At 37.6% G+C, this 16,159-nt stretch overlaps 1 protein-coding gene across 5 annotated transcripts in view; it reads right to left on the reverse strand.

The window, feature by feature from the left end:
* SMARCA2 (SWI/SNF related BAF chromatin remodeling complex subunit ATPase 2) overlaps positions 1–16,159 on the reverse strand; it is a 119,467-nt gene that overhangs the window by 32,229 nt on the left and 71,079 nt on the right. For all 5 annotated transcript variants that reach the window (XM_085042329.1, XM_085042330.1, XM_085042332.1 and 2 more), the window contains exons 27-28: positions 13,519–13,596; positions 7,920–8,138 (exon numbers count right to left, since the gene is read on the reverse strand). In XM_085042329.1, the coding sequence (XP_084898455.1) occupies positions 7,920–8,138; positions 13,519–13,596 (297 nt within the window). The remainder of the gene's footprint in view (positions 1–7,919; positions 8,139–13,518; positions 13,597–16,159) is intronic.

Below are 16,159 nucleotides of genomic sequence, written 5' to 3' on the forward strand. Positions count from 1 at the left end.
CACAGCCTGACAAGCAAAAACCACTACATACGCAAACACTAACCAAACAATACAAGGATTCCTGAAAAGCCAATGACTTTAGAGCACATGAAGTTTGTCAACAAAACAACGTATTGTGTAGTAAAGTATAGGTGCATATACAAAAAACTAAAATAAGGCTATAAGCAGCAGCAAAGTTCTTGGTTCTGCATTTGAAACCCAGCTAAGAATGTCAGATGCAACTGAAAAGAGTACATGAAATACAAACCATGATTTGTAACTTGCTAAACATGACAATTTCAGAGTATGGGACTAAATTACATGGTTGTGGTTACTGGAAAGTTTTTGTGGACTTTTTTTTAAGGTTAACATTTTACAGCTAGAATACAGAAGTACACTATTGTACTCATCAAATAGGGTACTTCAGGATGACTCAGGAAGCTAACTGCCAGTCACATCATGCCTAATTATTGGCTGAATAGTTTTTGAGAAATTCAGCCTGACTGTTCCCTATTCTTCGTATCTGTCAAGTTAGTACTTCCATACTTGTTTACATACAAGAGACTAAGTGCTTTCATTTAAGTTGCCACAGAAGCAGTTTCTATAGAAGAAGCAGGGGAAGTGCTGTGAACACTTCCATGGGGAGCCTCTTCCAGTGCCCAGCCACCCTCTGGGTGAAGAACCTTTTTCTAACATCCAACCTAATCCCCCACGTGACACAACTTCAAGCCATTCCCTTAGCTCCTGTCACTGGTCACCACAGAGAAGGGATCACTGCCTGCCCCTTCTCTTCCCATTGTGAGGACGCTGTAGACTGAAATGATGTCTCCCCTCAGTCTCCCCCAGGCAGCTGATCTGAATTTTGACCCTCCACAACAAGAATATTTCTGGCATCTTAACCACATGGCCTAAATCTTCTCATGAAAAAATTTGAACTCGAAACAGTAATGATATAACAAAACCTGAAATCCAGAGTTTTAACTCACAGCTTCCAGGATATATAAACTTGACATGTCAGAAGATACAGTCATTTCAAGCAAAGTGAAGTTTATTTTAGTCTAATGCTAACAGTACTCCCCACATTTTTTAAAAATAAGTATTTATAAGGAATTACTATTTTAATGTTTTCTAGAGGAGATAGGATGTACAATTCCACTTGAAGTTATATTAATATGTGCTATGGTACATCACATGAAACATTGTATAGCCAAAATCACACACTAAGAATAAAGAATCCTACGAAAATATGGCACGGTTTTACTGACAAGTAGTCCTCATAAACAGCTGTTCAGATTTCTGGACTTGAAGTCTTTCTCACTGAAAAAGATATTTATCAAACAGTAACAATTGCTTCGTGGAGAATATCTCTGAAATATCAAAGAAGCATTTCAAAATACTTTTTCAGTTTCCAAAATTAATACTCTCAACCCTGATTCCACATTCTGAGAAAAGACAAGAGAATTTCTGAGAAAGCCACCCAGAGTGTAAATCAGGCTCTTTCCTTTATAAACTAACAAAGCCATCCTGCCAAAATAGCAAACCAAAGCAATCAGGTGGATGCATTTAAATTCCCTCTCATCCATGAAAAACCAAGAAAACACCCTTTCTGCTTTACTAGTTTTAATTTCACTGCAAGGTGAAAGTACCTATTTTTTTCTTTTTAAGTAGACTCTGAATTGAGTATCATGAAAAGGATATGAATGATAGATAGTCATACAGAGAATTATAAAAATGGCTTGGTTCAACGAGGCCTTGAAGTCATGTCCAACTTTCTAACCCTTCAAAAAGCAGCTTGCACATACATACAACTTATCAGCCTCACAAAGAACATTAAAAAATAATACCTGGGGCAATCTGATGATCACTGGTCACAAAACAGACAACCCCCTAGGATGGTGGACTTTTAAGCTTCCACTAGTAGTCCTTTAAACGTGACTTGTTTTCCCATACAGATTCCGGTAAATACAACAAATTCCCAATTGAATTTACAAATTCAATTGGACCTGCAATTCAGTACTACAGAGCAGGGTTTAGATCAGAATGCAATTTTCTTCAAACATCCTGCACAAATACTCACTTCATTGTTAAAAAGGTTTAGCAGCAACTCAGGAAACTTTGCAACTGTAACCAAAAATGGTATAGGGCAGAAATACAGAAAAGCAGGGGTGCAGGGGTATTACATACACTAACTACACAGATAAACTATCCGACAGGTAAAAACTCATTTTTTCCTCCTTCCAAGAATTCCAGCCTCCAGCATAGACTAACACAATTACAGAATGTAATGCTTATTTTCCACACAGGTAGCTCAGTACCTAATGAAGACTACTTGAAGTAGTAAGGCCTGAAAAACAGGCCCCAAACCAAAACTGACTTCTAGATGAACCTTCCAACCAAATATTATATGCATCCACTCATTAGTAAACCATTATTTGCAATAGGATATATGTATCTGCTCATTGGCGAAACACGTATTTACCCTTGTGTATTTAGAAACTGGGCAAGGCCACAGATGGCCTTGTTTGGGGGTGCAGGATCAAAGACAACTCCCTTGGTTTCTCCTTGAGCCCTGGCCAGGCTCTGGGAGAAAACCAACAGGAGAAATAAAGCAGATGTTCCTGCATAAGACGTAACAGTAGCTTGCTTATTATAAAAGCTGGGCTACTCTCACAGCAGAGTTGGAAGCCTCACTGCACACAAAGGTGGACACACCGCAGGATACCAGGCATGGTTCTCCAGTCCCTCACTGTATCAGCTTTCCCAGCTGATACATGGATGAAGGGTAATGCAGGGTAACTGGTGACATTCTTTCTTAATCACTGTTGGCATTCCATTGTAATAATGATGATATGCGTTGCCTAGCTTATCCTTTTGCAATTCTTTGCAGTTTTGCATTGTAGTAAGTAACACTATTCCTTAAGTTGGTGTTTGTGTCTGTGTCTCTGACCCTACCCATCAGCAAAAGCCCACTGTAAAATCAAATTCCACCATCCCAGTTTACCAAAACACGTCTTAAAATATCTTCCTAGTACTGATTTTAAAGTTATATATATAGAAGTGAAGCTCTCTCAGAAAACACAAACCTACTTGAAAACTTTTAGTAATTTATACCAATTTGTACCAACAAGTTGGCTCAACATTACTTTCCCTGCTATCAAACATAGCTGTTAACAAACTATTAGAGAGCGTGTAAAATCCAAAAGTTATTTAAAGTTCCAGCTGACGAGGAAAGAGTTGAAAACACACCCAGAAATTTTCCTGCTAGGTAGTTTGATTTATTATACAACCTAACTTTAGTAAACATAAACAAAAAAAATTTATGTGGTGACTATGTTAAACAGTACTCACCAGGTTACATGAGTGAGAGCCCCCACTGATTTTCTTTAAGTAAGATTGACTAATTACAAACCAAATGCATAAATTTCACTTACAACTCTTAGATCAGCAAAATAAGCATGACTTTTGCATGTTTGCATGACATAAATAAGACACTGCTAATTTTGTGTTCAGATATGTTTCCCTGGACAACACGTAAAGCTATTTCAAGTTAACAGCACAACTAGGGACTAAAAGTTTATTTATGCCACCTAGCCAGCAATTAAATTGCATGAGAAGGTGAAATCAGACGCAAATGTCTTAAGGGTCTTTCACCTACTCAAACAAATCCTCTGTTTTTTGAAGCCTGTCTTAGGTAATCAAGTTCTTAGTAGACGACCCTTATCAAAAATAATATGCCATGGGAACCAGCAAAGTATTTTGCAGTTCTGTTAGAAGTGGTGCAGGGACAGAATCTGCTAGACCATGAAATACTTCTAGAATATAAATGCTTCATACAATCCGTAAGCAAACTCCTTCTTCCAGATTTTCTTTTCTTAAGGAAATACGGTCGTCATGCCAACGGTTAGAGAACAGCAGGCTGCAGCGACAGCTAGTGATGAAGCCTGTTTCTGTCTTAAGAGCTTTCCTGGGAGACTGTCAAAGAATTACAGGCTGTTCGGGCAGCAGCACAATCTCAATAAATACTGCCTCTGATCACAGGTTAAGCTTCTGCAATTATTTTGTCCCTTGCTTCCAAACTCAGGTACATGACCTTCTAGCAACGAAGGAGCTGACATACTTGGTCAGTGTACGTGCATGCATACAGACCATGAAGTGTACGGCAGATCCTGCTGGGATCTGCCAGGACCAGAACTACATTATCCAGTGTTGCATGCATCAGCAGAGGGTTCAGGGTCTAAATGAAAAGGAGGCAGCACCTATTCCACAGTTAGAGCTGCGGCTGCTGAATGAGGCAAAACTCCTCAGAAAAGAAGAGATGTAGTCAGCTCCTCAGGACATAAACGAAAAAGAGACAGCTCAGGAGTACATACTGTTATTATGAAACCAACTTACTGGTCAGAAATGCAAAATTTTATTCAGAAAACCCCTTGAGAAGATAGCTATAAAGCTGTAACAGCAGCCCCAGCAAGGGAAAAAAAATGAGGGGCATCCTTCACTGCAGATAAATAAACCTGCTTCTTCTATAATACTGCAATAAAAATAGATCCATGGTTACCTCTGGAGAATGGCATGACACAGAACATAGCTGAAAGAGTGTCTTATGAATTAAAGTATCAGTCTTAATTCAGAACTTGCTACCTCTTCTATTATTTTCAGTTCTACTGATCTGAAGTAGTTCACTGCATCCAAGTTAAAAAGAAACAATTAATTCACAGTTGTCATGCACTATGTATGACACTATTATAGGTTATAGAGAGGAAGCCACAAGATACAAGTGGCTTATAAAGTAGATAGAAGTTTATGCATATAAACGATCTACCACCTTTTTTATGTTTATGTAGTTAAGTATTCCCTTGAATATGTTGTACACTATTATTATGACATCTTCTAGAGATATCATTACAGAAAACTCAAACATTGTCAAAGACATATAAGTGATGCTGCTGAGAGGGCAACGGGTATGACAAAGAACTCTGTTTCACAAACACAGAAAATACGATAATGAAAAACACCTCAGAAAATGTTACTTACATGTCATTATCTGCCCAATAAAGAGTTTTATTTTGAATGTGCATAAGCAATATTACATTATAAATATAATTCCACTGAAGAGACCAAAAAGTATTAGTAGTTCTTACACTTCCATTGGTTTCATCACACCCTCAAGTGTACCTGAATGCCTTGTGAACCAATCTTATCTAAGTCAATTTAACTAATTTGAAAACATGCTTAATCACTCAATAGAGAGAAGGGAGAATGATTTCTCTCAACAAAGTAATGAGCCACGGTGAAAAAGGGATAGTGTATGTACCGTCTTGCCTAGCAAGGTTTCTAACTTGGCCTCACAGAACAGTCTCAGAAGCAAACAATGAAAATAATTACTATTAAGCATATGGGGACCTGCTAAGAAATTGTTTTCAGAGTAGTCTTTTATAGCTTTTTATCAAGTGATCCAGCACGTCAATGTTTTTACAGTCTTTAAAAGGACAGAATAGAAGGAGAGAATGCATACTAAATCTCAAGAAAACACCTAGCTGACCAGGAGTTCACCCAAGGACAGGCTCAAAATTCTGAGTAATTTTGGTGAAGAAAACGTCAAAATTTTTCAACAAGGGCATATGCTAAATCCTCTTAAGAAGGGAAGATGAACTATATGAAACATGATTTTGAAAAGCTGGTAAGGAAGTAGAGCCACAGAAAAGGATTAAGGTCTTATACTGGATCAGAAATTTAACAGGACTCAACACCTTCCATGTTAGAAAATTAAATACTGGATTGTGAGGCGTAAATACTACAGAAGTTATGCAAAAGAACTCTTCCTTATTCAAATGACACTGCATCTGGAATTCTTATGTCTAGCTTTTGGTCGAACTTGTAGAAAGGTATCAGTCATATGTAGAAAAACTATGGCAAATCAGTGAAAACAATCAAGAGGTCTAGAAAACAGGAATTATGGGAAAAGACTGCATGAACGGTGGTTACTAACCTTATGAATTTATTCAACCAGGAGACAACTCTCCTATGACATAATTAAATGTTACAAAAAAAAAAAAAGGTATCAGCCTGTTCTGCATGAGCAGAGTTATTAGGACAAGTCGTAATTAGCTTAAAATCCAACATGAAAATTGAAATAAAATATAATGAAAAGCCGAACAAATTGAAACAAACCACTGTGGACTTCTAAGTTCACTGCTCAGGAGTGCCTAGGACAGGTCAGATCCTGAACTTTTATTATAAATATCACAGGACTTAATGATTCTGCCTAGAGTATGAGAGGGACCAGATGATTTCTTTTAGGCCTGCCATTTTTGACAATAAAGCACTCAAAACAAACATTACAGCCAACTAAAGACATAAAACACGAAAGCCAAAGCTAACTTCTGTGCTGACATAGCCAGCATGCTCCGTCATTGAAAAGAAGTAGCTTAAAATGAGCTTGAATAGATATACACTATACTGTAAGCACTTCCACTGTAGGGTAAAGTCAGTGTACAAGAATCCAGACAGGAGAGTTTATGTTTCTAGATCTTTCTTCTCCACTGACTACTTGAACATGTCAAGTATCAAACCCCTGTAGTTCCATGGACTTGCTTACATTTATAGCTGGTGTATAATTCAAGCCTTTTCTCCCCTAAGCAGCAAATCTAGATTAGCTCTTAGTACAGTATTGCACAGTGCACTCTCACAAACATCCTGTTTGAAACAAAGTAGGTAAGATTTTTACCTATCTTTAGCGAATTATACACAAAACCTGCACTGTATATTCATGTTGGTATTGTCTGTAATTATTCTACAACAAAACTTACTCAGTCAAACCATGTAAATTAATTTTGCACTTATACTTTATTTATAAGTTTTGGAAATCATAGTATTATCAAATTTCTGAAAAGCCTATCCAACGATCTTTTTTCACCTCTTTACCATGCTGTTGCTACCACACTGAAAAGACACGTGTTATTGTTCATTGAATACACATTTCAAAGAACAGCAACAGACAAAATCCCAGATCTGGTGTCAGTTTGACATTGCGACGAGAGGGAACTCACGGCAGTCTCAATATGAGATATAGAGTAAGCTCCATTTTATTTCACCAAACGAGAAACTTATATACTGTTACAGAAGTTACTAATTATAGCTACACACACACCTGCAGTCTGTTCTCACACATTCAGGGATCTTCCCGGTAACTCCCTTTTTCTTTCTCATAACACTTCTGACTCCCTATTCTTTCCCATGACATTCTTCTCACAGAACATTCTCAGGTAAACAAGTCACTGTAGCTTGTTAGGATTTTACTGAGGCCTGAGTATGCTGAGGCTTTGTTCAGGCCTATTTAGTTAGCATAAGTTTTGCTGGAAAACTGCGTTTTCCAACATCAGTTAAATTCAGACTCTTCACTTTCAGGTCTTAAATTCTTAAATTGTTTATCAAATATTTGATCTCAGTGGAGCCAATAAATGCTCAAGACTTGGAAATTAAATACCCTGAGAGAAAGAAAACTTACATGAAAAATTTTGAATTCTTAAAAGGATTAAATTCAGGTATTTAAAAGCATAACAAGCTTCTGCAGCACAGAAAGTTTTAAATACACACTGACCAACAGTTTCCAAGAATTCTTCATGTATCTGAAAGATGACACTTACAAAAGTGCCTAAAGATCTAATAAAGATGTCAAGATCCATGTAAATAAGAATAGTTCCTAAAGAATGCTATCATAGTCCTGATTCAGCACTTAGTAAAGCTGCTCTAAGTTTCTGCAGTGCAGTTCAAAACTTACTTACACATTCCTCATAGCAGCAGAAGCTGGATAATGGTATTTTAGGTCTAACTTCTACATTGTGCTCTTCCTGGTGGAGTCTTCAAAATGAAAAGAAAAACCCACCACAAATGAATCAATTTAAGTGTAAAAAACAACCAACCAACCAAAAGGTACAACCTACCCGCAGCCACTGTTTCTCTGTGAGAGCGTCACTGTAGTCCACATCCCTGCGCTGACGGGATCCTCTTCCAAATATTTTCTCTTCTTCTTCTTCACATGTAAGCCTTTCAACTTCAGCATCATCCTTAATAATCCAGGCTGGTAATTCATCCTCCTCCATCAAGCGGGGCTTACGTTTAGGGTTTCTGGCATCCTCCCTGCGACGATCCATGTCCATGCGCTGCAATGGCAATTGGGAAAGGATAAAAGAGTTTAAAGGCAATTATTAAGCGAACCTTGTCAATGCCTACCTATCTAATGGTACTTGAAACTTTAAACCAAGTCCTTCACAGGTATCTCCCTTTCATGATATTACTAAATACTTCTAAAATGCAACTGTAAAAAGAAGAAGCCACAATCAATTGTTCATTTTCAGTAATATTCATTACTCTGTAACTAGATTTTACCAAAGGAACTGTGACAACACAGCAGCCAAGTGACACAAAGCAGATCACAAGAACACTTCTGTCTCCATGAAGTTTTACTATTATGGAATTAAAAGGGTAACTGAAAATACACTAGTTTTGTGAGCCTGAGTATCAGAAGAAAATTTAAAAGTTGGTATTAGAAACAAAGAATGAAAATAGAATTAATGAATTCTTTTCTTTTGAGAATTCTTTTCTTTGAAGAGAAAAGCTTGTTTACATGGAGCCAGAAAGCCAACATGCCTAAACCCCTGAATTTTTCCTGATCCTACTACTGTACTAGACAAAAATCAAAAATACAGATTCAAAACTGTCAATCTTTTGTCAATTCAAAAGATTGACAAAAGTAAAAAATGACAAAAATATCAGATAAGGTTAGGTGAAGTGTTAAGAACATTAGAAAGTATGTTAGGACTTTCTACTGAAATTTAAATAATCATTCATTTCAAGTGTGGTGAACAATTAAGTCAGAAAAGTGATGTGAATATGAAGGATACCTTTCCATGATCTACTGTAGACTCATCAGGGAAGTGTTTTATAATCCTCCTGGGGAGGCATCCACCTCTATTGACTAAATGCTGACCTGGCTTCCTATGGTCCCATGAATTGCATCTGCATTTTCTTAAGTACCCAAATCAGGTATATGAATAGGCACTTCAAACAGGCCTTTTGAAGAGTCATACAGTATTTAACACTCAGTAATCAGGTGGTAAGCAGAGAAAACAAACAGATGGCCACCAACATTTCGTTTTCATATTTGAAAAAAATTATGCAAATAGAGGGGAATCAGAATTGGCTGTAGCATCATAATAGGCTACTGCTTTGGCCACTAAACCTTCAAAAACGTTCTCAATTATGTTCAAATGTCTCCCTTGTGTCCATGATGCTGCATTTAACACATCATGCCAGCTAGACATATCATCCTTTTACAACCTTAGCCAAAACACAGACGTGCCTGAATTCAGAGGTATTATCTGTCCAGAGGGACAGCTCAAATCCAGCCAAATTTAAAAACTGAGGCCTAGTGATGGCACTGTTGAATATGCTGAATCTTCTCTCATCTTGGCACTTTTCAAACACAAGCATTTCTAACATGCTACCTCAGGAAGAGCATCTTGCAACTTGTCTTCATCATTTTGCCTTGTGCACTATCTAAAAGCAGAATGCAAGATGTGTGTCTTCAGTCTGCAGGTCCAACTACATTCAAGAAGCAACTATAAATACATGTGGGTTTTCCCTATTCCCTATTACTTCAGACAACAGTGAATGGGCTGTGCAGCCTGTAGTTCTATAGCTGTGCAGCCTGCAGCAGAGTTCCATATTTCCCCTTTTAGAGAACATCTCATTCAATTTGAATTAATTTCAGCAAGCATCACATTCAAGCCAGACACGTGGCTTGGTTTGCTGCTAACTTGACAAACAGAAATCTGCACCAAGAGACAGCTCAAATGGTATAAATGAAATAGAGTTCTCTGTTATTTAGCGGAGAACTTAAGTGAAGTCAGGGACATCGTATTTTAATAACATTAAGTATATGAAATCAATGCTGAAACTTCGTATTTTTTCCCCAATGACCATGCTTCTGTGTCTAAGACAAAGACTGAACACTAAGACAGTAAATTATAATAGCTGTTTGCTGAAATAAAAGCACTTGGAAAAAAAAATTAATCTATCAGAGATACAAACTGATTTTTTTTTTTTTTGAGGATACTACTCAGAATACACATGTGGGAAACCTCTGGTTCTATCTTCCCATATCTTTCCAAAACATGTGTTTCCAAGAGAGATCATTTTTACGTAACTAATAAAGTAATTGTATGTTCACCGTCCTCAATAAGGCCTAAATGCCAAGAATAAACAAGGCCTGTGCTACCAATACTGGACCTAAGCTAAGAATTTAAAAGTTGGCACACTTTAAGCCTAAAATTTCCAGTTTAAAAAAAAACTTGGTTTACTGGAGCATGGGGTCCTGTGAATTGCGAATGATTATCTTAAACTTCCCAAATTATAACTAAGAGCCCTTGAAAAAAACACCCAAGCCACTCAGTGTAAAACCTTCCAAATTATCACTAAGAGAGTCCTTGAAAAAAATATTCAAGCTACTCAGAGTAAGACCAGTAATTTATACACTCAGTTCTGCTAGATTGCCATTTTGGATTCAAGGAGATTAATTTTATTAGCACAACTGGTGTTTTGATACCCATTTGGCCTTCTAAAAGGTACTTTTTACATCAGGAATCAGGACTTTTTAGTATTTTCTTTACTTTATTCAAGTAATTATAATATTAAAAGCAACCACTTTTTTTCCAGAAAAGTAACTTGTTGAAGCACACTTATGAAATGACAAGGGTTGTACAGATCACATAAAACCACTGATTTTTCTCTGAGTGTTTTCTAATTTTTTTTACTATGTGAAGCCTTTAAAAGCCATGAGAACAAAGTCCACTTGTACATGCCTTTTTTCTGAACAATATATTTAGCTCTACAGCTTTTTATGTCCTATGTCAAACAATACTTGTAACCTGCAAAGTGACTACAGAGACCTTCTCATGGACCTGATCTCTCTTGCCCCTTGTTTTGGAACTGTTCACCTCAAATAAGTAAAATAAATGCTTTTACACACCTAAGACTAGTTAAATGAACAAACCCAAACATACTTTTGCTTGGGTATTGCAGTCTGCTGAATTCTGATTACATAAGCGCAACTTTAAAAGGAAAGGAGGCAGCACAAGTATCACTACAGTAAGGAGAATACAGACTACCTTTTGCTCTTTACCTGACTATGCAAGACTTGAAATATTGATAAAAAGACAAATAGCTCTGCCAAAATTGCTTTCCAGACTCTTCTTTTGGAAGAAACAGTTTACAAAAATTAAACCAATTTTTTATTAACAATTTACATTATTTCTTAGCCATTAGTATCTAATTACAGTCTTCTGTCTTGTTATCTTCAAACAAGAAGCATGGCTTTTGAAGCACGTTAGTTTTGCCTCTGCAAATTTTTACTACCAACTTCTTATTTTCCCTTAAAAACTTCCATATAAATTAATATGAAAAACATAGTCCACATAGCTTCGTAAATGACTTGGATGCACGACTTGAAGGGATACTAAGCCAGTTCTAAGACACTAAAAAAACTGGTGGGAGGAGCTGGTGACTCCCTCAAAGGCATGGAAGTACTGCAGATAGACCTCGACAAATGAGAGGGCTAGGCAATCACCAACCATATGCAGTTTGAAAAGGGCAAGAGCCAGATTCTGCACCTGGGACAGGGAATCCTGGATGTACAAACAGACTGACGAATGAGATGCTGGAAAGCAGCACTGCAGAAAGGAACCTGGGGGTCCTGGTCAATGGCAAGCTGAACATGAGTCAGCAGTGCCCTGGCAGCCAGGAGAACCAACCCTTTCCTGGGAGGCATCAGGCACAGCATTGCCAGCCAGGCAAGGGCGGGGGATTGTCCTGCTCTGCTCTGCACTGGGGCAGCCTCTCCTTGAGTGCTGGGGGTAGCTTTGGGTGCCACAATAGGAGAGAGATACAAAGCTAATGGAGAGTGTTCAAAGGAGGGACGTGAGATGGTGAAGGGCCTTGAGGGGAAGTTGTATGAGGAGCAGCTACGGACACTTGGTCTGTTCACCCTGAAGGAGACTTAGGGGAGACCTCCCTGCAGTCTACAGCTTCCTTGTGAGGGGAACAGGAGGGGCATCTCTTCTCTGTGGTGACCACTGACAGGAGCCAAGGAGATGGCCTGAAGTTGTGTCAAGGGAGTTCTAGGTGGGATATCAAGAAGAGGTACTTCACCCAGAGAGTGGTCAGGCACTGAAATGAGCTCTCCAGGGAAGTGGTCACATCACCAGCTTGACAGTTCAAAAAGTGTTTGGACAATGCTCTCAGGTATGTGGTGTGATTCTTGGAGTGTCCTGTGCACTCCTGTGAGTGTCCAGCAGCAGGAGTTGGACTCGATGACCCTTCTGGGTTCCTTTCAACTCAGTATGTTTTGTGATTCTCTGAAAAACTGTCTTCATTCTTGACCCCTCAATGGTTTTATGTTAAATAGCTTTCAAATTCCATACTAGCCGTTAAAACAAACAGACAAATTCTTTCAACCATGGATTAGTTCTTTCCTTCTGGGTCTTAAGGAGAAATCAGAAGCTTTTTTTCTAGCAGGAAATCCACTTTCACAGAACTCAGGGAATGTTCAGTCAATAATTCAGATGAAATTATTTCTTTTGAGTTTTGGGTCAAATGGCCACCTCTTGGTTTCTGTCACATAAATCTCCTTATACCCAAACCACTGATGCAAAGTTTAAACAGACAGGTGTCTGTAAGCACTCATTTTCTGTGTAACCTGGTTTTAGTGACTTCGGTTCTGAGATAACACTTAATGAAACTTAGCACAAAAGCACTAAACTAGCAAGCCAGTAATGACAGAGGAACAGTCATATAGGGGAATATGGCCTTTTCCAACAGTACAATTGTTGCATATGTAAGTGTAAGAAGGGCCCCTGCACACTTGTGTAACAGCATAGTTTTACAGATGAATCCTTGGGCAGAGGACAATGAGGGACTAAAAACCTGTGGTCCTATCAACAGTTGCTTCTATGGATTCCACCTGACACACTTTCATTTATGTACATAGGAGTGTCTGTCTTGTTCCACCTTGCAGAACAAAGCAGCCTCTGTAGAATTAGAGGGCATGGTGCTTTATCTTCAGTACTTAAGTATTGCCCTGTACAGTGCCAGTGAGGCCAGAAGTCCTCTAGATTGTAAAGTTCCTGTAGTTGTTCTTGCCAATACCAAATCCAAAAGTAAGAAGAAATGCTGAATATTAAAAGTATGCTGGAGAATTAGCAAGCCAAACTTGACTAATGTTTTTGCACGATAAATTTCTCATATTGTGTGAAAATATTCCTCCAGATTGTCACTGTTCCACTGTAGTGACAGCAGTGACAGTCTTTCTGTCACTTGACGAACTCTGCATTTAAGCAGACTACATTTCTTTCCTCAGATGAACAATGTAAGTAAATACAGCCCATTTCTCCAGTAAGGTTTTGAAAAACTTGAGTGACAAAAAGGTTAAGGCCTTTGTTAAAAACAGTAGAGAAGATAATTGACTTATGATCATATCATCTTTACCATAAAGAGATCAAATTCCTCCTCACGTCGAGCAATCATCTGATTCAGAGTCTCATCATCAGGAACTTCATCTTCCTCCTAGTTAGAAAGATGGATAAACTTGTTAGAAAGCACTCACACACAACCTGAAGTAACAGCCGCCATCAGCTTCCAGCTCCACCAACCCTCTTTCGTTGACGACATGCATGAAATGCTTAAACTGAAACTAAAACTTTTCAAGTGTTCAGCTATTCAGAAGTAACAAAATAACACAGTGACACGTGACACTTATTACCTCCTTCAAAATTTGAGAATGAGGAAATGAGCAAATACACAACCAGGAAATTTTGGGTTGTGGTTTTCCTGGGTCAGAAGCACAGTTAGTGCTTTTGTTAAAATGGATGTATTTCCGTTCTGCTATTCTACAATACTCCCTCAGAAATATCATTCTATATTTTGAGGTCTTTGCCAACAAAGCAAGGAGAAAGAAAAATTCCTGATTAAATGAGAAAAATGGAACATGCCTTTATACTGGAAAATAACCCTGCAGAATCACTTTCTCTTGACCATTTTCTGCTTACAAATTGATATGTGAACACTTATTTAACTGCAGAAAAAATGGATTATTTAATAAAAACAGAAACAGACACTAGAAAAACAATTTAAAACTGTAGCATTCAATGGAAAATGTAAAAGCTGAAACAACTATGATACTCATTTTAAAACAGAGCCCACAATGTTCCGTTTTCCTCCCTAAATTATTCTGAAACCACAGACAACAGGTCACTTAAAAAAATAAAACTACAGAGTGATTCCTACAAAGGGTTTTCTGAACCTGTATTACAGTATACCACAGACCTGTAATTCTTCACAAAAACTCATGTTTTGAACCCAGTTTAGTGGGAGTATAGAATGCTGCATGTAGCATCCAAAAACTAATATCCTGTAGCTTTTTTTTTTTTTCAGAAATAAAGAGAAAAGTAATTTATATATCTACACATCTTATCTTCCCTCGAGTGTTAGGATTTCTATACCTCAGAAAAAAACCCCAAACCAGTTCTCGTTAATGCAATTATCAAGGAACACCTCTGTACCTTAATGAACATTCAATTTAAATTTTAACATGAACAAGGCAACTGGGAAAGTGATTAAGAGAGCTAGTTCTTCTCACTTCTAGTCACTGTTACTTCAATGTTCATGAAAAGGAAGTCACATGGCTATACACACAGAGAAAAATGATTATTTTATAAATGTGACTATCATGTAAGTAACACATACTTCCTTATTATCTCAGAGTAGCATCTGACCTGGAAAAAATAAGGGATCCCACAGAAGAAGCTGTAACAACACTGTCCGCATTATTTGTGGTTAGGCTGAATAAAGCTGCTGTCAAACAGTTAGGCTTGGCAAAAGAAAAAACTGTAAATAAACTCCAGTGCCGACAAAAAATTACTCTATGAACAACTTACTTCTAATCACTTGTCATACATTGCTATTATTCTAATGAATCTTTCTGAATACACACAAATTACTTCTCTGCTTTATCTAGTACTGCTAAAAGACAAAAACAGATCAAAAAGAAGGAAGAAGAAAAATAAGAGAAACTTAAAAAATAACTACTAGAAATGTATGAACAGAACATAGTACTCTACATACAAGTGCGAAAAGTTTAAAGCACGCTTAGCATGGGAATATTTAACTAGATGATCAGCAAACCATATCCTTGTTAGACGTGCAGGTCCACATTTGCAATTCAAAGTTGTTTCAACATTGTTGGTATTTTAACTTTTAATTGAGAGGTTTACTTTTTCCCCATCAATCTCCTGTTTGATACTCAGCACTGCTGCAATGAAGAAGCAATGGCTAACCAGTGCAGGATGGTACAAATTCACTTCCCGTTAGTCCCTCAAAAGTTTGAGTGTTTGGACAGAGTTTTGAACAGTCTCTGTTCACAAAGAAGTATTACTTGAAAGCTTTGGCTAGGAGTCAGACTGCAGCATCAATGCTTTGAAGACTCATGCCGGGCTATGGCAAACAAACCTTTCTTTAAATCTGCTTGCTCCAGGATGGCAGACCAAGTGTATCTGAACAACACACAAGAAGCAAATTGCTCTGAAGTCATCTATGAAATAAGGCATGTCACATAGGCCTGAGCTACAGCCCAGACTTCTGAAACAGAGTCAGACAAATGCATTGGAAACAAATTTGTATCTAATTTTTTTAAAAATTCACTGGGTAACTGAAAATGTCTGCTGGTTTCAAGTTAATCTATCTACTCACACAGATGGTGTGGGTTGCTTTAGAACTGCAGGTTTACTTACCAAAAATGGTGCACATGTATCACCCCTTTCATGCATTAACACAACAAATAAAAGACAGTAACTGATAAAAATGTTTTTCACTTTAATTTCTATGAAAAATACTAAAACAATATAAAATTCATCTTAATCATGCTTTTCTAAATGCACAATATAGAGTTTACACAAAAGGATTAATGACTGAAGAAGTAAACTACTCAATCTTTGAAACTTTAATCCATATAATGAAGGATGCCAGTGAAACACAGGCTAAAAAATTTTCTATCAGTGTGCACATCATTCAGACATACAAGGCACACTCAGAGACAAGATCAGTCTCAAAAGCTCTCTCTTTAACCAGTTAT

Source organism: Lichenostomus cassidix, chromosome Z, assembly GCF_008360975.1.
Source record: "Lichenostomus cassidix isolate B80296 chromosome Z, HeHo_3.0, whole genome shotgun sequence".
NCBI lineage: Eukaryota > Metazoa > Chordata > Aves > Passeriformes > Meliphagidae > Lichenostomus > Lichenostomus cassidix.